The sequence below is a fragment of the Ambystoma mexicanum genome, chromosome 1q (assembly GCF_040938575.1).
Source record: "Ambystoma mexicanum isolate Mex_15411 chromosome 1q, UKY_AmexF1_1, whole genome shotgun sequence".
In the NCBI taxonomy this organism is placed as follows: Eukaryota; Metazoa; Chordata; class Amphibia; order Caudata; family Ambystomatidae; genus Ambystoma; species Ambystoma mexicanum.
In genome coordinates, this window is record NC_090922.1 from 852,666,168 (window position 1) to 852,687,483 (window position 21,316).

Sequence of the window (21,316 nt, forward strand, 5' to 3'; positions counted from 1 at the left end):
TTTTCATCCTACTTGGAAAACAATGCAGTATTTATACGAAAGGACAACATGTTCACAAAAGCATACATAGATAGCTAGGTGGGAACACAAGCTCAATCACTGAACCAGGTGTCAGTTGATACATTTTCCTCGAAGAAAGACATCTTCCATCATCCTGGGTGGTTCACCTTCAGGGAACTCTCAACATAGAGACAGGCAGGCTGACTTTTATTAAATCTTTCCCTTTTCCTTGTTAATGACTCGGGCATCTAGTGCCTTTCTCCAGATTGGTTGGACATACGGCAACCCAATTGTGGACCTGTTTGCCTTCAAGGTGAATACTCAGTGGTGCCTCTACCTACCTTTCTCACTAGTTCTGAGGAACCTTCCGAAACAATTGTGCAAGTGGAGTAGTTGATCCTTGCGGTCCCATTTTGGCTGTGAATGACTTACATCCCTATCCTATTGGTGCTAGCAGTGACCTTGGAACTGAGCTTTCCTCTGGTATCTGTTAGGACAGTTTTTTCTGAAGTCCAAGGACTTAGTAAAACCTTTCAACTGAGACAGTACAAGACTCCACTCTTAGTATAAGGCTGTACCACATGAGTTTATAGTAGTGTAGACAGAGCAGCCAGTCTTATCTTACTAGGGAGAGAGGGCTGTAAAATCAGTACAAAGAAATTGTAGTAAACATATGGTACAAAGAAACAATGACACACTATGGCCATCATTACGACTTTGGCGGTAGCCATGCCGCTATGGCTGCCGCCAAAATCGGGTCCGGGCCGGGTTCCCAGAATGGAGAATTACCAGGCCATTCCGAGTTCAGAGGGCCCGGCAATTCCTCCCTTCAGGAACCCGGGCCCGGACCTTCCCCATTCCCATTTCAGCCTCCATAGGGCTGAATGGGAATGGGAGAGGGAGCAAACAACGGGCCGAGGGGACCTCGTAATCAGGCGGTACGGGGTTGACGGCGCCGGCACTCTTACCATCGCCATTAACCCCTTACCGCCTGACTTATAATGAGGCACTATGTATTGTTAAAAATAAAGGGTTTATTTTATATACAAGCAGACCACGAGATTGTTGGGTAAGTACTATTATAAAGCATACAAACACATAATAAAAACAACACTATGCTTTAAATAAACAGATCAAAGCACATACCTTATTTAGAGCACCTAACAGTATTTCTAGGGGGGGGGGGGTAAAACCACAGATTACTCTGATTACTTTCATCAATACAAGTAGGGTAGTAGACCCTTTCAGTTATGCAGTGACACTCAGCAAGAAATCACATAGTAAACCAACATGTACATACACTTTTCTGAATAGTGGAACACAGATACTACTACTTTTGTGATAACCCACAGTTATATTAGGTGAGTAAGACTTTTTTGGTGAAATATACAATTGCAGCTGCTGTTCAGCTCAGTGGAACACAGGCTAAGATAAGCAAAAACTCTACTTTACACTAATGCTGTATGCACCAGGCAGACCAAGGTCCGCTACACCTAAAGGAACACTTTTCAGGAATGGTACACAGATATTCTAGGCAGGTAATACACAATGGCCCTCATTACAAGTCAGGCGTTAAGGGTTTAACAGCGCCGTCGGCACCATTAACCCTTAACGCCTGATTCACACTTTAACGCCTGCTTTTTGCAGGCGTTAAAGTCCAAGGCGCTAAGCGACCTTGGTGCTAATTACGGCATTGTAATTTACGGTGCCGTAATTGGAGCCTTCCCCATCCCCATTATGCCCTATGGGGCAAAAATGGGAATGGGGAAGGGCAAATGGTGAATGGGGAATTACCGCCCCACTCACCTTGGAATGGGGCGGTAATTCCGCCATCCACCATGGCGGAATCCGGCATGGACCATGGTGCTAATAGCACCATGGTCCACCGCCTAACTTGTAATGAGGGCCAATGTTGTAATATTCTATTACAGTTTGCTTTTCAGATCAGTTCAGGCAAGGTAAGCGATAACTAACTTGTTTTAGGGTGGCACACAGCTAACACAAGGTAAGTAAAACTGATATACTTTTTAAAAGAACTATCAGCAACTTAAGAGGTAAGTGTAACCTAAGGCAGACTTAGAGCCTCATTACACGGATGGCGGTAAGGATTTACCGGTACCGGTAAAATACCGGTACCTGTAAATCCTTACCGCCTTACTACGAGGTCCCTTTGCGGATTGGGGGATTTAATGCCTGCTTTTTGCAGGCGTTAAAAACCAACCCGCAAAGGGACCCAGGGAGCTAATTACGGTACCGCAATTTGCGGTACCGTAATTAGCGCCTTCCCCATTCCCATTGAGCCCTATGGGCCAAAAATGGGAATGGGGAAGGGCAATGGTGGAAGAGAGAATTACCGCCCCGCCAACCTTGGAATGGGGCGGTAATTCCCCTTTCTGCCAAGGCGGTGCCGGTATGTTATCGGCATGAACCATGGCGCTAACAGCGCCATGGTTCTCCGCCATCGGTGTAATGAGGCCCTTATTCTGAACAGGCTAACAGCAAGTCTGGGGAAGCAAAACCCAATTGGGGACACTCATACATTTATCCTAACAGGAATAGTAAAGTGAAAACAAAAGCATTCATTTTTGGGAAGAGGCACAACCAATCCACAGGAAAGTAACCTTTTATATGTTTTGCAAAATAGTGCCATTCAAGGTAAGTATGAACTTGTGCAACTGTGCACTCTCAGAGTTACCAACCAACTTCTTTTACAAGTAAGTAACATTTGCACACTTGTTATTCTTGTCAAGGCAAAACCCGTTTCTTATCCAGTCCTTCCCTTATTCTATAGCATGAGTTCACTCATAGGCAGTAGAGGGACCCTAGTGGTCTACGTGCCAGCTGTAGGCAGGGTGAGAAAGGGTTCAGTTGAAGGCAAAGTCAGAGTTCCAGAAGAAGACTGTTCAAACAAGTAATTCTTTCACTTTAAAGTTAGTTGATGGTCAAGGGGCATCAGAGAAGACACCATAGGAGGATACCACAGTGGGCCTGGGTGAACTGGATGAGTGATGTGATATGACATTTATAACGCACCTATACACAAGTGTTTCAAGCCTCCCAATCACATTAAACACCCTAAAGCTATAAAAAATCACAAAGGCTTAAGGTAGGTGAAATACCCTAGCCAACACAGTACCTCATCACAGAAGAAGAGTTGCAGCAGGAAGACTTCAGGATCTACAGCCAAAAACCCGGTCAACGGATTCCTTTGTCAAGAAGATGGAAGAAAGAACTTTTGCAGTAGGGGGTCACAGGCGAAGGCTCCAGGCTAGAGTTTCCTCATGACTGGATGTGGCTCTGTGGATTTGGGGCCTTTTCAGGAGCACAGAAGTAGCAAGAATATCGCTGGTCAGATTCCTGTCATGTGCAAGGTCCAGCACTCTGGTAAGGGGACTTTTCGGACCCGAGTCATGCCTCTGGAGATCCAGCAGGATGCCCACAAAGTTTCAGCAAGATTCAGAATTCAGAAGACTGTGCATGCACAATGGCTCGACGTCTGAGGGTATTAGGGTATTGCAGCCCCTTAAGTTTGCAGCATGGCGTGGGATGGTTCAAAATGCAGATCATCTTGAGACTAGTGGGTCTCACCAGGCTCTAGGTTGGGGTCATTGTTTTGAAAGTACCAGGTAGATGGGAAGGAAGGGCTACAGTAGGCTCTGGTTACACAGAAGGCTCTATGGTAGCTGGAAATCGTCTCAGCTGCGGGTTCTTCATCTCCCTAGTTGGTTTGGATTCCAGTGGTCGACTACCTCTTCAGCTTCCAGTATCAGACTTTTATGCAGGACCACAGCCAATCAAACAGACATGCAACATTCAAACTTGGGCGGTTGGCAGTCCTTTCAGGACAGCCAGCCTTCTAGTTTGAACTGGATTCTCACAGTCAGGATGGAAAACAATGGGCAGTGGAGTTTTGGACTTTTCCCTCGCTTCCTGCCTTCACAGACACTCGGGAGCCTGAGCAGGAAATGCACAGGATTCCTGCCGAAGATAAAGTTAACACAAAGGAATTTCATACCCTGGATGTCAGGAGAAGGAACAAGAAAGTACATGGAATGCTGAAATGGTGAAAAAAGAAAACAGCCGGCATTTTGGTAAAATGATCACCCATGGATGCCTTTGCCGGGGCTGTGCAAATGTTCAAAACAGTAAGCTAAGGAACCAAAGGAGAATATATAGAGGAAATGAGAGCAGAAGGAATCGGATCCAAAGGGGATGCAGCGGGTTGAGCCCTGGCCAGGAATAATGAAGTGTCAGAATCAGATAGAGGAGAAAAGGAAGAGTGAAGTGGAGCTACTGGAAGGAGAAGAAGTAGCAGATAGAGGAGATGTAGGAGTGGCGGTTTAGTGAAAAGATGAGCAAGCAAGGCTACTTTAACAGTAAAAAAGTCAGCAAAGTCAGTGGCTGACAAAGAAGAAGACAGAGGGATCAGGAGGACGAGGTGAGAGAATAGAGCTCAACAATTGAAAAAGGCGTTGAGGATGATGAGAAATAGAAAGAGTAAGAAAATAAAACAATTGTGTCTCTGCAGCTAAGAGAGAAGAATCATAAGAGTGAAGGGAGGATAAAGAATGTAGATCTTCAAGGCTATGTGATTTTTTCCAACAACGTTCATCCTTATGTAGGGCCTATCAAAGAGAGTGACGATCAGAAGAGAGCCACGGTTGAGATTGCTTTTTAGAGGGAGAAAATGGAGTAGCAGGGTTTAAGGGATCAAATGTTGATGATAAAGCAGTGTTAAAATGAGTAGAAACAGAGTCAACAGTAAGATAAGAAAACTGCTCTAAAGAAGAGAGCTCTAAAGCCAAAGAAGATGAAGAAGTGGTAGCTTTAAAAGAGCGAAGGTTGTGGTGTGACACAAATATAGAGACAATGGGCTAGAAAAGGAGTCAGGTAAAAGAGGATGAAATGAAAGGAAAACATTATCAGATAGATAAACTGGCTGAGCAGACACAAAGATTAAGTTGAGCGGGATGTATGCTAGCCCACCATCTGTTCCTAGCCCAAGCCCTACTTTGCCCAGAACTGCATCCAGTCATCCTGCAGTGCCGAGTGCAGGTAGGATAATAGCTGCACCCACACGCACCCCTAGTTCCTCTGGACCTAGTGTGCACACCAGTTCTACACTGGAGGATAGATGTTCCAGACTGATCACTTCCTCCGTGGCGGTTGCTTTCAAGGTTGTGGTGCAGGGGACCATTGCCACACCATCAAAGAATGAGAAACCTACCCGGATAGGTGAAGAAGAATACCAGATAAGGGTGGAACAGACAAATCAGATGATCCACAATTGGAGAGATTCCAACTGGGAGTTCTCTTGAGGGTGTTTGTTTCACAAAATAAGGTTTCCTTTGCATAATTATTTGATAAATATGTATTATATTCTGCATGCCTCTCATTGTGGTATCGGGGTATGTCTTTTTTAAACTGCGAAAGGTAATGATAGTGGGGAGCTGAGGGTAATACTATGTTCACGTTGGGTAACCTCCATTACTTCAGTCACCTTACTCAAATCCTCCACCTCCGGCCCCGATCCAGGGACTTTGACTGGGTTATGACAGGCAACGCAGTATCTGCACCTCCCCTTTTCTGGACAGAAGGAGGTGTGGGGCTAAGGGGAGGCACACTTTGTCGAACAATTCATCTTTAAACAATGTCTTACTGAGAAGAAAATACCTCATTAAACTGAGTAAGGAGACGAGGGGTTTAGCTGATGTAAAGGATATTACTCAACATATTCAAGGCCTAAGTAGCATTTTACAAATAGGATGTACTAAAAATACCATGTGTTTGCAATATTACCATCCTTGTAATGATGTCCTGTATACGCCTAAGCGTTGGAGGGATACTGGTTTTCTTCAGCAGTTCCAAGATTTAGCAGAGGCATAACATCAGTGTGAGCACTGGGGGCTATCGGGCATGATTCCACTCAAAAGAAAACAGACTGAAGATTTCATTTGCATTAGAATGTCCATACTGCACCTACCACTTGTCTAGTATCCACCCCTGTCTTAGAGTCCGCTGAACACAACTATGCAAGATGTTAAGTTATTCACAAGTTAAGTTGTTCACAAGGTCAACAGAGGTTTATCATTTGTAAAGGTAACTACTTGAATGTTTGCTTTAGGCGTAGATCAATGTGCCGGATTCTATTGAAATATAGCATTCACTCACATCCGATACCAACAGCCCCCCTACTCTTCCAGTATTACCTTTCCCCTCCTGTGTCTCTTGTAGCTCTGACCATGCCTCTCCCTTTTATGAACAACACGCAGTGGCTTCCTAGCTAGCTTTGCGCCTTTGCAATCCTCTACAAACATACATGTGAAGTGATTAGGGTGGCCATATTTACCTTCACAGCGAGGAACATTTGGATACCATCCAAAATAGTAGCACTGTATTTTTTCATCTCCATTCAATGTATATCCATTGTCACATTCAAATGTCACAACTTGGCCATTTTTAAAGTTTCGTGCCGTTCGGAAAAGCAGTTTCTCAGGTGGATATGGTATCGAACAAGTAATTTCTAAAAAGCAAAAAAAAGTTGTATTAGATTTGTTGTTGCATGTATGGGCCGAATGAGCAAGACACCAATTCAAATATTAAGCTTTGGAATGACATCATGCAATAACTAGAGTCAGTAGGCACATGGAGTACAAATAAATAGTAATACATGGAACATTTTTACAAATTAATCAATTCCTCTTTGTCATTTTCTTACAAGTGGCAAATTGTGATGGCCAACTCACTTGTAATACAAATATTCCATGATTACTCGAGTGAAGTAGTTGTTATTACTAACGTTGATATAATATACATATGTAATGAGCATATATGCCAAGTGTGCCTTGCAATCTGGTTGCTTAGATTGTGGCATGTATCTGTCAGCACAAGCAAGTAATACAAGCAATAAGTTGCTAACTCAATCTCCGATCTAAATCCACAGCTCCTAACCACCAGCTTTCTGCTTCTGGGGTTACTGGGTATAAATAGTACCTTTATAACCCACATCACAACTACCCAAATACATTAAAACATTCTTATGTGTACGCCACAACTAGCAGACCTTATTATGATTTTCAAATTGTGATGTCAGTGCCATGCAACCTTTAATTACAGGAGTGAAGCTAAAGAAATGCAGCTTCAGCATGATCTCCCATTCTCCACTCAAAGGCAGGGGTGGCTCTCCATGAGGGCGACAGGGTGCTGACCTGGCAGTACCCTCGTCCGTTATGGAGGTGCCGCAGCTTAAAATCTCAAAGGGAAAGATAGTTTCCCTTTGTCAGTTTGTATTCCCCAGTACGCATGTTCAATGGACCATGCAAGGATGGGGACATTTTGCTTTCCCAGCCTTGCAGAGCCTTTTGGGGATGCAGGCTGGGTAACTGCATGGCTGAATATGAGGTGGTGTTCCTGAGTCTCCCAGCACATTGAGACTGAATGGGACACTGACAATATGGCATTCTCTGCCAGAACCAGGAAGTGCTCTCCGTTTCCTGTTTCCTGTTCTTGTGCACAGGAGCCAGAGGGCCCTTGTCACAGGAGGTGGCATTGTAGAGACGGTCAGGATCGAGACCGGGGCTGAGGTAAGTGTAGAATTTAATTTTGTTTGTATGATGTGTATGTTTTTGGTGTATAGGTATATATGTATGTGTGAATGAGTGAGAAGAACAAGTTACTTCTTACCTTGTAACGTTCTTTCGACGGGATGTTCCTCCGACGTATTCCTCATCTTAGATATCTCCTTCCAGCTCTGCTGGACTCGGAAATTTTTTTCTTTAGAGGGCGCTGCGCGTCGACGTCCTCCGAGTCAATGTCCCTCGACAGCCGCCGCATCGACGCCGACGTCATCCTTGCTATAAAGGCCGCGCGCACCGTCCGTTGCTCAGTTCCGTTTTGTAGCCCACAATAATTCTTTCTGGACTAAACTAATCACCCTGAAGGAGCGTAAGCTGCAACAACAAGGGAAGTAGAACTGCGGGGATGGATGGGAGGGTTGATGAGGAATACGTCGGAGGAACATCCCATCGAAAGAACGTTACAAGGTAAGAAGTAACTTGTTCTTCGAAGGGATTGTGTCCTCTGACGTATTCCTCATCTTAGATAGGCTCCCATAGCAGTATTCTATTATTGGAGGAGGGAGTACTGACTTCATGCTGTCTTCTATTGATGAATAGAATGTAGTACAGTCCTTCCAAACCTAGTCTCTTGACTGGAGGAGGAATACAAGTTGTAAAATCGTGTAAAGGTATGGACAGACGACCATGTAGCGGCCGCACAGATGTCTTTAACCGGCACACCTCTTTTGAGGGCCGATGAAGCTGCAATACCTCTGGTCGAATGAGCCCTAAGGTTTTGAGGGGGCTCTTTCCCTGCCAGTTTATAACATTCCAGAAGGGCTAGAATGATCCATCTGGAAATGGTTTGCTTAGTTATTGGTAACCCCAGCTTGTGACCTGCGTAACCTTCAAACAGCGGGTCTGCCTGTCTTATCCTGGCTAGTCTACTGATGTAAAAACTTAAAGCCCTTCTAGGGTCTAGCCTGTGTAACCTCTCTTCCTCTTTCCCCGGATGAGGAGGAGGATAGAAAGATGGTAGGGTAATCTTCTGAGTGATATGGAATTCAGAAACCACCTTTGGGAGGAAATTAGGCTTCACTTGCAGGACAACTTTGTCTTTGTGAAAGATAGTGTGAGGGGGTTTACAAGAAAGAGCTTGTAATTCGCTCACCCTTCTAGCAGTAAGTGCTATTAATAAAACAGTTTTAAGGGTAAGGAATATTAACGAACAAGAATGGAGTGGTTCGAAAGGTGTGCCCATCAGGAAAGTTAGGACTAAGTTTAAATCCCATAGGGGAACTTGGAATGGTCTTGGGGGATAAACATTGGTTAACCCCTTTAGAAATTGTATTACCAAGGCTAACTTGAAATAGGATGGTTCTTCCGCAGTGCGCTTAAAGATGGATAGCGCTGCGAGATGGCCCTTAATGGTGCCAACTTGAAGGCCTGAATTTGCCAAATATAGTAGGAAGGACAAAACCATTGGTGTACCACATGAAAAAGGTTCGATATTCTGTTCTCTACACCAGCTGCAAAATCTGTTCCAACGGCAGCGGTATAAAGACTTTGTTGCTGGCCTCCTTGCCGAAAGCAACACCTCCATAACATCATCAGGGAGGTCCCAATCCTTGTACCTCAGCCTTTCAGAAGCCAAGCGTGAAGGTTGAGGGTTTTGATGTCTGGATGGAGAACCTGACCTCCCTTCTGTGAGAGTAGGTTCTCTCTGAGTGGAAGTCGAATTGGAGGGCAGATGGACAAGTCTAGAAGGTCCAGGTACCACGTTCTCCTGGCCCAATCCAGGGCAATTAGGATCATGGTTCTCCGGCATCTTCTCAACCTCCTGATCATTTGAGGAATGACAGGGGACCGGTGGGAACGCGTACAGAAGCGGAAACTCCCAGTCCACTATGAACGCGTCTCCCAGAGCTCCTCTCGGGGGAAATTCCCTTGAGCAGAACAGATCGCATTTCCTGTTGAGGCTGGTGGCGAACAGATCTACCTGAGGGGTTCCCCAAAGGCCGAAGATCTCTAAAAGGACTTCCTGAGCTAGCTCCCACTCGTGGGAGACTGTGCTCTGCCTGCTCAGAGCGTCCGCTGTCAAGTTCTTCTCTCCGGCTAGGTGAACTGCCGATAGAGAGATTCCTTCTTGGATTGCCCAAAACCAGAGCTGCATCGCCTCTCTGCACAGGGGTAGTGATCCTACGCCTCCTCTTTTGTTGAGGTAATGCATGGCCACCGTGTTGTCCGTCATTATCAGGACGTTTTTCCCCTTGTACAGCTGGCAGGAACGCCTTCAGCGCAAGTCTTATGGCTCTCAGCTCTAACAGGTTGATATGTAGTCTGGACTCCGATGGAGACCAACGACCGTTGATGGTCAAGTCATTGGCGTGGGATCCCCACCCCGTGAGTGAGGCATCCGTGACTACTGTTATCTCCGGCCAGGGTTGCCAAAAATGTTCTCCTTTCAGAATGTTCTCCTGACAGGCCCACCACTGAAGGTCTCGAGCCACCCTGTCGGGAACCTGAAGAAGATCTGTCATTCTCCCTGAGAATTGTGACCACTGAGTCCTCAGTGCCCACTGGAGGGATCTCATTCTCAGGCGAGCCTCTGGCACTAGGAAAATGCAGGATGCCATGAGGCCTAGCAACCTCAAAAAGTGGAAGGCTGGGAGACGTTGGGCATGTTGGAACTTGGTAACCATCTGTAGAATATCTTGAGCCTTCACCTCTGGTGGCGAGGCTTTTCCCAGGGAAGTGTCCAGGATCGCTCCTATGAACTGGAGTCTCTGCGATGGTATCATTTGTGACTTCTTTAAATTGAGGGAGAAGCCCAGTCTGTGAAGGGAGTGGCACACGTGATTTAGCTGGATCTGAGCTTGTTCCAAAGAAACAGCCCTGATCAACCAATCGTCCAGGTAGGGGTAGACGTGAATCCCTTCCCTCCTTAGACTTGCCGCCACTACTGAAATTAACTTGGTGAAGACCCTCTGGGCGGAGGTCAGCCCAAATGGCAGCACTCGAAAATTGATAGTGAGAGTTGCCAATTGCGAACCTCAGGTATTTCCTGTGTTTGAGATGGATAGGCACATGGAAATAAGCGTCCTGAAGGTCCAGAGATACCAACCAGTCCTCGAACTGAAGGGCCTGGAGGATCTGAGAAAGAGTGACCATCTTGAATTTGTCTTTCCTGAGGAATTTGTTCAATTCTCGCAAGTCCAAGATGGGTCTCAGTCCTCCGTCTTTCTTTGGAATGAGAAAGTAAGGGGAGAGCCAGCCCTTGTTCCTCTCCGCTACAGGTACCGGTTCTATGGCACCTTTCTCTAGCAGGTCCAAAATTTCCTGCAAGAGGAGCGGATCTGGAGCTTTCTGAGAGCTAATCCCCGGTGGATGACTCTGAGGTATACGTAGGAAAGGCAGGCAGTAACCTTGGGCAACTGTTTCCAATGCCCAAGCATCTGATGTGATAGCCTGCCATACCGCCAGATGTTGAGTCAACCTGCCTCCTACAGGTGTCCTGTGAGGGAAGTCCTCAGAGTGGTTTTGGGGCGGCTGATGCAGATGCCGATGGTAAAGAGGCACCTGCTGTTGCTGCGGCTTTTGAATATCTACCCCGTCCACCTCGGGTAGTTCTTCTTTGTCCCCTTTGAGCCGGTCGTCCTCTACCTCTTCCGAATGCGGAGTAGAAGCGAAAGGACTTGCCCCTCGCAGAGGTTCCTGTGGGACGAAAAGGTGTCTGACGGATTGCAGCGCCTAGCGATTTTGCTGCTGCTTTTGAAGTTTGCAGTTTCTCTAAACTGTCATCCGCCTTTTTCCCGAACAAAGAAGAGCCATCGAATGGCATGTTCAAGAACCAGACTTTCTCAACCAAGCGAATCTCCTGGTTGTTGTACTTGCCGCCATTGCTCTGCTGATACTGTCAGCGAATCAATGCCCGTCTGGAGGGATTCGCACATAGCGTCTTTACCGTCCTGTATGATATTCAGGAACGCATCCCTTTCTTCTCCCTCCGGGATGCAGTCAGCCGCTGTAGAAGCACACTCCCAAAGTGTATGGCTGAATCTAGCAAGGGTGCAAGTAGCATTAACAGATTTTAACGCCATGCTACATGCCGAAAAAACTTTCTTTGCCATAGCATCATATTTTTTTATCGTCCCTGTCCTGTGGGACGGTAGGATAAGCCGTCTTGACATCAGTAGAGGATGCTGCCTGTACCACCAGACTTTCTGGGGATGGGTGTTTTGATAAAAACTCCGGGTCTGTAGAGGATACCCTGTACTTTGTAGACAGTTTTTTATTTACTGCCGGGACGACATCTGGGGTTTCCCAGTTCGTCATAATCTTCCTCTGAAGAGCTTTATGAAAAGGCACCACAGGATCCTCCTGTGGGCCTTTGTCAAGAATATCCGTGAGGTCATCTTGTTGGAAAGATTGTGAAGGTGCAGACCACCCCATAAACTCTGTGATCCTGGCCATTAAGGCTCCATAGGGGGTTTCAGCATGCTCCCCTGGGTCTGGCCTAGCAAACTCCACCTCAGGGGAGGTGTCTAACCCACTTGCCTCATGTAAGGAATCATGAAGATCCTTTAACCTGCGTTCTTCAGAGGAAAATTCCTCTCGAATTGGGCTTTCAGGTCCCTGCAACTCAAATGTGTCTTCCTGTTCAGACAATTCACCCTCTTCCATAATTGAGGACATAGTTCTCAATTGTTCTGAACTCATAAAGGGTGTAAACCCCATTTCCAAGGCAGAGGGTGCCGAACTTGTCATAATCGGCCTTGAAAACGTCGATGTCGTCGACGCCGACGTCGAAGGCTTCGAGCGTGGCGTCGAAAACAAAGGCGGAGGCCTTGATGACCTCGACAGAATTGGGATTCTGCTCGACAATCTCGAAGCCATCGACATCGAGGACCTGGGGATAGTCACTGGGTGTGTCGTAACCGTGACTTTTCTTGGCGTCGACACTGGTGTCGAAGCTGGCGTCGAGTCGACAGACTCGTGTGTCGAAGGTCCCTTCGACAACGGCGTCGAAGACATCGACCTCGACGTCGACGGAACCTTCGTCGACGGAACCTTCGAGGAAGGTTTGGAGGTCATAGTCCTACTCGAGGGTTTGTGACGCGCTCGAGAGGTTTCCTTCGCCGGGTACTGCGACTCACGGCGTTTTTGACCTTCGGGTCTTTCGACCAGAGCATCGCTCTCGGCAGTCTTCGAGGGGGTCGAGGCCGCTTTCTCGAAGACGCTCATCATATTTTTGCGGAATTCCTCCCATTTAGCCCGGGAACTATGTTTCGTGGGGCACGGGATTCTCTTTGGCGAAACAGAGGAAGAGGAAGACAGAGAAGGGGATCTTCGACGTCTCCTCTTCGAGTGCTTCGATCTCGAGGAGTGATGAGACCCACTCTGAGATCTGGAGCGCGAATGGTGACGAGGAGACGAATGTCTCGACTTCGTCGACGAAGAAGAAGCTTTAAAAGTCTTACCTTTCTCCAGCTTCCCCCTACGCTCCTTCAGGGCCTTAGCTGTCATGGACATACAGTCCTCGCACTCCGAACAATGGTGTTCAGCTCCCAAACACCACAGACAAACTCTGTGAGGGTCAGTCAGCGACATCTTTTTCCCACAATCTCAGCATTTTTTGAAGCCGGATCGAGGAGTCATCGGTTCCGACGAAGAAGCCATCGAGTACGGTATCGAATAACTCGAGGTAAATAGGTTTAACCTGACAAAACTGAGCAACGGTATTCCGAAGCACTGAGTAAGAGCGGAAAAACGGAACTGAGCAACGGACGCTGCGCGCGGCCTTTATAGCCAGGATGACGTCGGCGTCGATACGGCGGCTGTCAAGGGACATCGACTCGGAGGACGTCGACGCGCAGCGCCCTCTAAAGAAAAAATTTTCCGAGGCCAGCAGAGCTGGAAGGAGATATCTAAGATGAGGAATACGTCGGAGGGCACAATCCCTACGAATATTATGTATGGCTAGTTCAATGAAGGAATGCTGTTTGAACGCTGAATGAAAGAGCAAGCTATTGCTGCATGAATGTGTGTTTGAATGAGTGAGTGAATGCTGTTTCTAATGGATGCTTTGTGAATGAGCAAGTTGATGCTGTGTGGATGTATGAAGTGAATGCTGTGTGAATGTGTGTTTAAATGAGTGAATGCTGTGTGAATGCTGTTTGAAATGAATTCTGAGTTGGAAAGAGCAAGTAAATGCAGGGTGGACAAAGTGTTTGTGCTGGTGGCTTGCGCTTAACCACTCCAAAATAAATGCACTTGTGTGTCAGTTTAAATATTTGCAAAAGTCTATTGTTCTGGAACCATTTATTGGTATTCTTTGAAAACAGCCGACACGTTTTTCGACAGTCGAGTGATCCCAAAATTAAATCCAAATCAGTGGTCACACTAGATAACCGTAGAAGTAATGAAATTGTTGCCTTGCACAATTCAAAAGGAGCGGAGATTGCGCTAAATATCTGATGTCACCATAGAATCGGCACTATTAAATTATGATCAAAGTGGGAGAGTTGTTGAAAGTGCAATCCCTGCCTCGGCACCATCAAATGAAAAAAATCTGTCAATTAAGGAGTGCTCTGTTGCAGCCCAGCATGAATTAAGGAATGCAGATAACCCAACGATAATAGCAGGTGAGGTCAATGATGAGACTCTTGAACTTAGAAACCTAAACAATAGCACCTGTGACTTTGTGGACGAAGTCCAGTTCATACATTCAAATACTGGTGATATGATCCAGTTAAATAAAATCTCCCCCATACATGCTGATCCCATAGCTTTGGATTTTCCACAGAAGGGGAAACTTGTATTAGGGATCATATAACTTTCCAATCACCTGAAAATAATGATTGTTCATTTCATCAATTGTCATCCTACTCTCTCTCTTTCATTCCGCCAACTCCGCGACATGTTAACAGGGATTTAAAGGTAACTGAACCCTCACGATCATTAGCTAATGGAAATACAATTGTGAATGATGCCACAGTAAATAATACATTGACGGCAATGAATACTGCTCTTTTGACTTTAGCCCACCTATATGAGGCTGTCGGTCAGAAAATTATTCATCACACTGTTATGCTAAAGCAACCGACTCTTGCAAAAAATCAACTCAAAGTCCAAAATCACAAAGATCATGAAACAGGGACATATTAAACCTTTAGGCATTGCAACCAGTGCTCATAGCCACCCGAACTGACTCTACATTGTATGAAGGTATTTCAACACCATCTTCCATGGTCCTTGTGCAAGAGCCCTCTCAGAGGGAGAAGGGACAGTGTCAGCTGCAGGCATCTACAAATACTTGTTTGATAAATAAGACTACCATGCTCCAACGTGAAGGCGGTGTGTAATCCACTAATATCTTACCTAATCTAGATCCAAAAGTGAAAATTCCAATGTGACAGACCACTCAGACTAGGCAGGTAAGATTAACCAAGGCAAGTCTTTATTGACTTTGAAAATAAAAACAGAAAAAAAGAAACCAAAGTTCAGCTCTTTAGTTCAGCAGAGGTGACTCTAGTTGTGGCAGAAACCTCGGGTTAATCCTCATAAGCCCACTGGTATGAGCTTGTTGTTTCCTCGCTTTCAAACTGATTCTGCAAGAAGAAATGGAAATCCCCATCAGTCCTTCTTCTCTCTGACTTATATAGGGGCTTGACACTCATGAACCAATCAGGTCCCTCCTCAGCTCTGAGGCTTGAAAAACCCTCCCAAGCCCCGCCCCCTTCCTTCTGTGCTACCAGTCGCCATGATGCCTCGCCGCCATGTGCCGTGAGGTGAAGATCAGGGTTTTCACAACCAGCGTTCCCCACCCTTGGTAAGGTTAAAGTTCTTGTTTTATCCCCCCTCATCTTTCAGTCCTTTTGCACCCCTTTGTTTTGTCCCCCGTCTGTGGCGTCTTGCCCAATAACTCTTCATTGGTCTGGGTCTTGCTGGGTTGCGAGTGGGCTTTGATCCCGTTCGTTTTTTCCCTGTCCCGGGACTTCGGCCGCAACCACGTAGCCACCCAGCCTGGCTCCTTTCACTCCTGTCCCCCTTTCGGGTTGCGCGTTCGTGCTGCGGTCTCCGTGGCTCCTGTGTAACATGCCGGCAGTCCCTTGCACTGGCCGAGCGCTCATCCCACGATCCCAGCGGCTCCTGCATATCATGTCGGCAGGGCACGGGTCACCCCTCCATGCACGCACTGCTACCAGCGGTGAGCTCGGGTTGCCTGCACCCAGACAACACAAGTCACGGACGGCACCCATGTCTGCCTCCGACCATGTCGACTAGTCTCCTTCCGTGGCCCCCTCCTCCTCTGTCCGGGCCATATCTTTTGCCTCGTTTTCTGGTTCTCTGGTGTCACCCTCAGTGCTTCCCGCAGGCCCCTCTGCTGTCCCAGCGGGCTCGATGCTTGCGCGGCGTCCCATGTGTCCCACCCCACACACCACCCCAGGAATCGAGCCGCTCGGGCCGATCCATGCTTCGGGACAGATAGTCCGGAGCAACCTGAAATGAGGCCGGCTTATGCACCGTTTTGAAGGAAAATGCTTGTAGCGTGAGAAACCACCTGAGAACTCTGACTGGATTCCTTGTTCGTGGCCAACCATTGCAGGGGTGCATGGTCTGTGAAAACTGTGAAGGATCTTCCAAACAGGTAATATCGTAAGGTTTCAATGGCCCATTTGATGGCCAGACACTCTTTTTCCAAAGTGGAGTATACTCTCTCATGGGGTAGGAGTTTCCTGCTGATATAGCAGGCTGGTGTTAAATTATCTTCCGTGCCCTGTGATAGTACGGCACCCAATCCTGTTCCAGAGGCATCGGTCTGTACAAAAACAGTTTTCCGAAGTCAGGACATTTCAGAACTGGCATAGTTGAAATTATACTTTTAAGAGTCTGAAAAGCTGTTTTGGCCACGTTGTCCTGTAACACATTCCCCTTGTAGGTGGATTTAAGGGCATCCGTTAAGGGCCTAGCAATGGCGTAGAACATGGGTATAAACCTCCTATAGTAGCCTACGAATCCCAGGAACGCTCTTATCTGTTTTCGGTTACTAGGCATGGTCAGCTTTGTAATAGCCTCGACTTTGTCCACCTGGGGTTTAATAACCACACCACCCACCAGGTAACCTAAATACTTTGTTTCCCTTGCACCGCGGATGGTTTTTTTAGGGTTGAAGTGCAGTCCTGCCCTTCCCAGTGAGGATATGACTTTCACCAAATGTCCGACGTGGTCATTCCATGTTTTGCTAAACACGATAATATCATCCAGATATGCTGAACTGTACGCTGTGTGTGGTGCCAATACTTTATTCATTAAGGCCTGGAAAGTTGCTGGAGTGCCGTGTAAACCAAAGGGTAATACGGTGAACTGGTATAAACCTGTTGGAGTAGAGAATGCCGTCTTCAACTTGTCTTCTTCTCGTAGGGGTATCTGCCAATAACCCTTGGTTAGGTCAATCGTACTGATATACTGGGCTGTACTCAGTTGCTCTATTAATTCATCAATCCTAGGCATGGGGTAGGCTTGAAATGTGGATATAGAGTTAAGTTTTCTGTAATCCATACAGAACCTGATGGAGACATCGGGTTTGGGTACTAACACGATTGGCGAGGACCAGTGGCTGGTGGAGGGCTCGATTACTCCCAGGCATAACATTTCTTCTACCTCGTCTTGTACGGCTGCTCTTTTTGATTCGGGCAATCTGTAAGGGCGGTCTCTTACTGTTTGAGCGGGGTCCGTGTGAATCACATGCTCTACAAGGGTCGCTTTCCCAGGATAGTAAGAGAACACTTGTTCCAAGGATTGTAAGTGACTTTCAAGATCCTTTCTTTTCTCGGGCTCAAGTTGTGTCCCCCATTTCACAGCCTGGAAAGCCCTTTCTGTATTCGTCACCTCTAGTCGGTTTACTCTTAGGGGGTCTCCTCCTGGTTCCCTCCATTTTTTTAAGAGATTGATGTGATAGTTCTGTTGTATTTCCCTCCTGACGGGTTGTTCGACCTGGTAATTCACTGGGCCCAAGACAGCTGAAATCGTATATGGTCCTCTCCACTGAGCCAGCATTTTATTTGAGGAGTTCGGCAACAATACCAGGACCTTATCCCCTACTTGAAACGTCCTCATCCTTGCGTCCTGGTTATAATAGGTAGCTTGTGACAGCTGGGCTCTCCACAGGTTTTCATTGGCCAACTCTCTAAGTTTAGTACAGTGTTCCTTCATTTCTATGACATAGTCCGTAAGAGGTTTTTCTTCCTCTTGTTCTTCCCAATCTTTTTTTGCTATGTCAAGGATTGTTTTTGGCTTATGTCCAAACAAGAGCTCAAAAAGTGAGAACCCCGTTGATGACTGGGGAGTGTCTCTGAGAACCATCAAGACCCAAGGTAACACTCTGTCCCAATCTTTTCCAGATGGTGCGGTTATTCTTTTGAGCATGGTTTTAATAGTTTTGTTGTACCTCTCAACTAGCCCATCCGTTTGAGGGTGATATATGGGTGTATGTAGCTGCTTGATACATAATTGCTTGCACACTTTCTGCATTATTCCTGACACAAAGTTGCGGCCTTGATCTGTTACTATTTCGTTAGGCAATCCAACTCGTGAAAAAAACGGAACCAACTGTTGGCATACTTGTTGGGCACTCACACCCCTCATCGGGAAGGCCTCCGGGTATCTGGTGGCATAGTCCACTATGACCAGAATGAACTTATGTCCATGGCTATTAGGCTCCAAGGGACCAATCAGGTCCATTCCTATTCTTGAAAATGGTTCCTTTATAAGAGGCATTGGTTGTAGAGGGGCTTTTTGTGGTTTGTGGGGACTCGTCTTCTGACAGATCTGGCACTCTTCACAGTATTTAGTTACTTCTCTGTATACCCCTGGCCAAAAGAACCTTTTTAACAGTTTCTCTTGAGTTTTTTCCTTTCCAAGGTGCCCTCCTACCATATCATCATGGGCTAAACTTAGCACAATTGGCCTCTAACTTTTAGGCACCAGTAATTGTTCCAGTTCCCCTCTACTTGGATCCTTAGTTATGCGATATATCAAGCCTTTCTTTGGATATCCTGTTCCAATATCTTGAATAGGGACGGCTGGCTCTCTCGCATTCTTCAGAGTTGGATCTGTTAACAATTCACTTCGAAATGTCTTTATGCTGTCTTCCGGTAACCAGTCTATTATTCCTATGTATCTGTTTCTTCCCATTGCCTTTTAACTTCTCTCACCTCTTTCCGTGTTTTCTTTATATGCTTGTGAGCTCTAGGTTCAAGCTCGCTATGTGCATAGGGCGCTGATGTTAACCACTCTGCTCCATTTACACATTCCCCAAAGGTCGGTAAGTCAGTCCCCAATAACACCTGGGCTGGCAAGTGTGTCATAATGGCAACTCTCATTCTGGAATTCACCCCATTAACTTCTAGATCTACTTCCTTCGAAGGATACAACTTAGTGTCCCCATGTACACACCTTATTTCAATTGGTTGTCTTCCCGCCCCTTCAACCCCACTTACTTCCGGTCTTATGGCCGTTTGTTCACTTCCGGAGTCCAGAAGCCCTTGTCTTGGAGTGCCATCCACTCGGACTTCCACTAGATATGGTTCTTGTCTTCTCCGGAATTCTCTGGACTGGGTACACCCAATTTTCCATTGGCTCGGGTTTAGGTCTTTTCGAGCAGAACCGAGCTATATGCCCCCACTCACCGCAGTCAAAACACTGAGGTTGCCTGTTGGGGGGGGGGGGGGGCAGGCTGCTGTGCGTGGTTCTGGGCGACAGTTCTTGACATCCGGGACCAGAGTTCCTCGAGGTGCGGGTTTATGTACATCCAATGGGGCCAACCGGGTGGGACCGGCCTTTTGGAAGGCTGTAGCAATGTCAATGGCTTCCGACAAAGTGGGTCGGTGGGGTTGACGTACCCACTGTTGCATAGCCGAGGGCAGGGCATCTACAAACTGTTCTAGTTTGACTTTGTCCATGATTTCCTGAACAGTGATGGCTGTTGGTTTTAGACATTTATCACTCAAGTCATGTATTCTATAATACAGTTGCCTGGGGATCTCTCTGTTGCGTAGGCGTGTCTCTCTTAGCCTAGCCCTGTAGGCTTCCTCATCCACCCCCATCCTTTCCAGTATAGTTTTCTTAATATAAGCATATGTGGCATCGCCTGCAGGATTAGCAGCCTGATAGGCTCTTTGCATGGATCCAGTCAAGAGGGGAGCGATGAAGTGGCCCCATTTTTCCACTGGCCACTGGGAATTTCTTGCCACCCGTTCAAAGTTGGTAAAGAAATACCCCGGGTCTTCTCCCGGCTGGAACTTTTGCAGCACATTGGTAGGAACTATGGAAGACCCTCTGGTAGCTGTCATCGTCTCAGCGTTCTGTTTAATGACATCTTGGATGGCCGCTTGCAGTTGTAATACCTGTTGCAAAGCCTGTCTGTCTGCCTGAGCCTGGTGGGTCTGCACCTGTAACGACTGCTGGAGTTGCTGCTGTCCGTCTGCGAGGGCTTTGATGAGGGCCTCCATGGCATTTACAATCCCACCACTGCCACCAGAATTTGTGACAGACCACTCAGACGAGGCAGGTAAGATTAACCAAGTTAAGTCTTTATTGACTTTGAAAATAAAAACAGAAAAAAAGAAACCTAAGTTCAGCTCTTTAGTTAAGCAGAGATGACTCTAGTTGTGGTCTTCTGAGAGGCTAAGGCAGAAACCTTGGGTTAATCCTCATAAGCCCGCTGGTATGAGCTTGTTGTTTCCTCGCTTCCAAACGGATTCTGCAAGAAGAAAGAGAAATCCCCGTCAGTCCTTCTTCTCTCTTTGACTTATATAGGGGCTTGACACTCATGAACCAATCAGGTCCCTCCTCAGCTCTGAGGCTTGAAAAACCCTCCCAAGCCCCGCTCCCTTCCTTCTGTGCTACCAGTCGCCATGATGCCTCGCCGCCATATGCCATGAGGTGAAGATCGGGGTTTTCACAACCAGCGTTCCCCACCCTTGGTAAGGTTAAAGTTCTTCTATTATCCCCCCTCTCATCTTTCAGCCGTCTTTTGAGCGGCAGCTCATAAGGTCCTTTTGCACCCATTTGTTTTGTCCCTCGTCTGTGGCGTCTTGGCCCAGTAACTCTTCCTTGGTCTGGGTCTTGCTGGGTTGCGAGTGGGCTTTGATCCCGTTCGATTTTTTCCCTGTCCCGGGACTTCGGCCGCAACCACGTAGCCACCCAGCCTGGCTCCTTTCACTCCTGTCCCCCTTTCGGGTTGCGCGTTCGTGCTGCGGTCTCCGTGGCTCCTGTGTAACATGCCGGCAGTCCCTTGCACTGGCCGAGCGCTCGTCCCACGATCCCCGTGGCTCCTGCATATCATGTCGGCAGGGCACGGGTCACCCCTCAACGCACGCACTGCTACCAGCCGTGAGCTCGGGTTGCCTGCCCCCAGACAACACAAGTCGCGGACGGCACCCATGTCTGCCTCCGACCATGTCGACTGGTCTCCTTCCGTGGCCCCTTCCTCCTCCGTCCGGGCCATATCTTTTGCCTTGTTTTCTGGTTCTCTGGTGTCACCCTCAGTGCTTCCCGCAGGGCCCTCTGCCATCCCAGCAGACTCGATGCTTGCACGGCATCCCATGTGTCCCGGGCCACTCTGGCTATTACAGCCAATGTCATCAAAAGTCCCTGTACTCAGTAAAGAGAGATCCTCCCTCTTGTGCAATAGAAAACAAATTCAATCAAAATGCACTGAGAAGAGAAAGTCAAGCAGCTTTACAAAAAAGGCCCGA

The 21,316-nt window shown here is 47.1% G+C and overlaps 1 protein-coding gene across 4 annotated transcripts in view; it reads right to left on the reverse strand.

Moving 5' to 3' along the window:
- LOC138538055 (complement factor H-like) overlaps positions 1-21,316 on the reverse strand; it is a 981,558-nt gene that overhangs the window by 429,424 nt on the left and 530,818 nt on the right. For all 4 annotated transcript variants that reach the window (XM_069641504.1, XM_069641501.1, XM_069641502.1 and 1 more), the window contains exon 11: positions 6,350-6,523. In XM_069641504.1, coding sequence (XP_069497605.1) covers positions 6,350-6,523 — 174 coding nt within the window. The remainder of the gene's footprint in view (positions 1-6,349; positions 6,524-21,316) is intronic.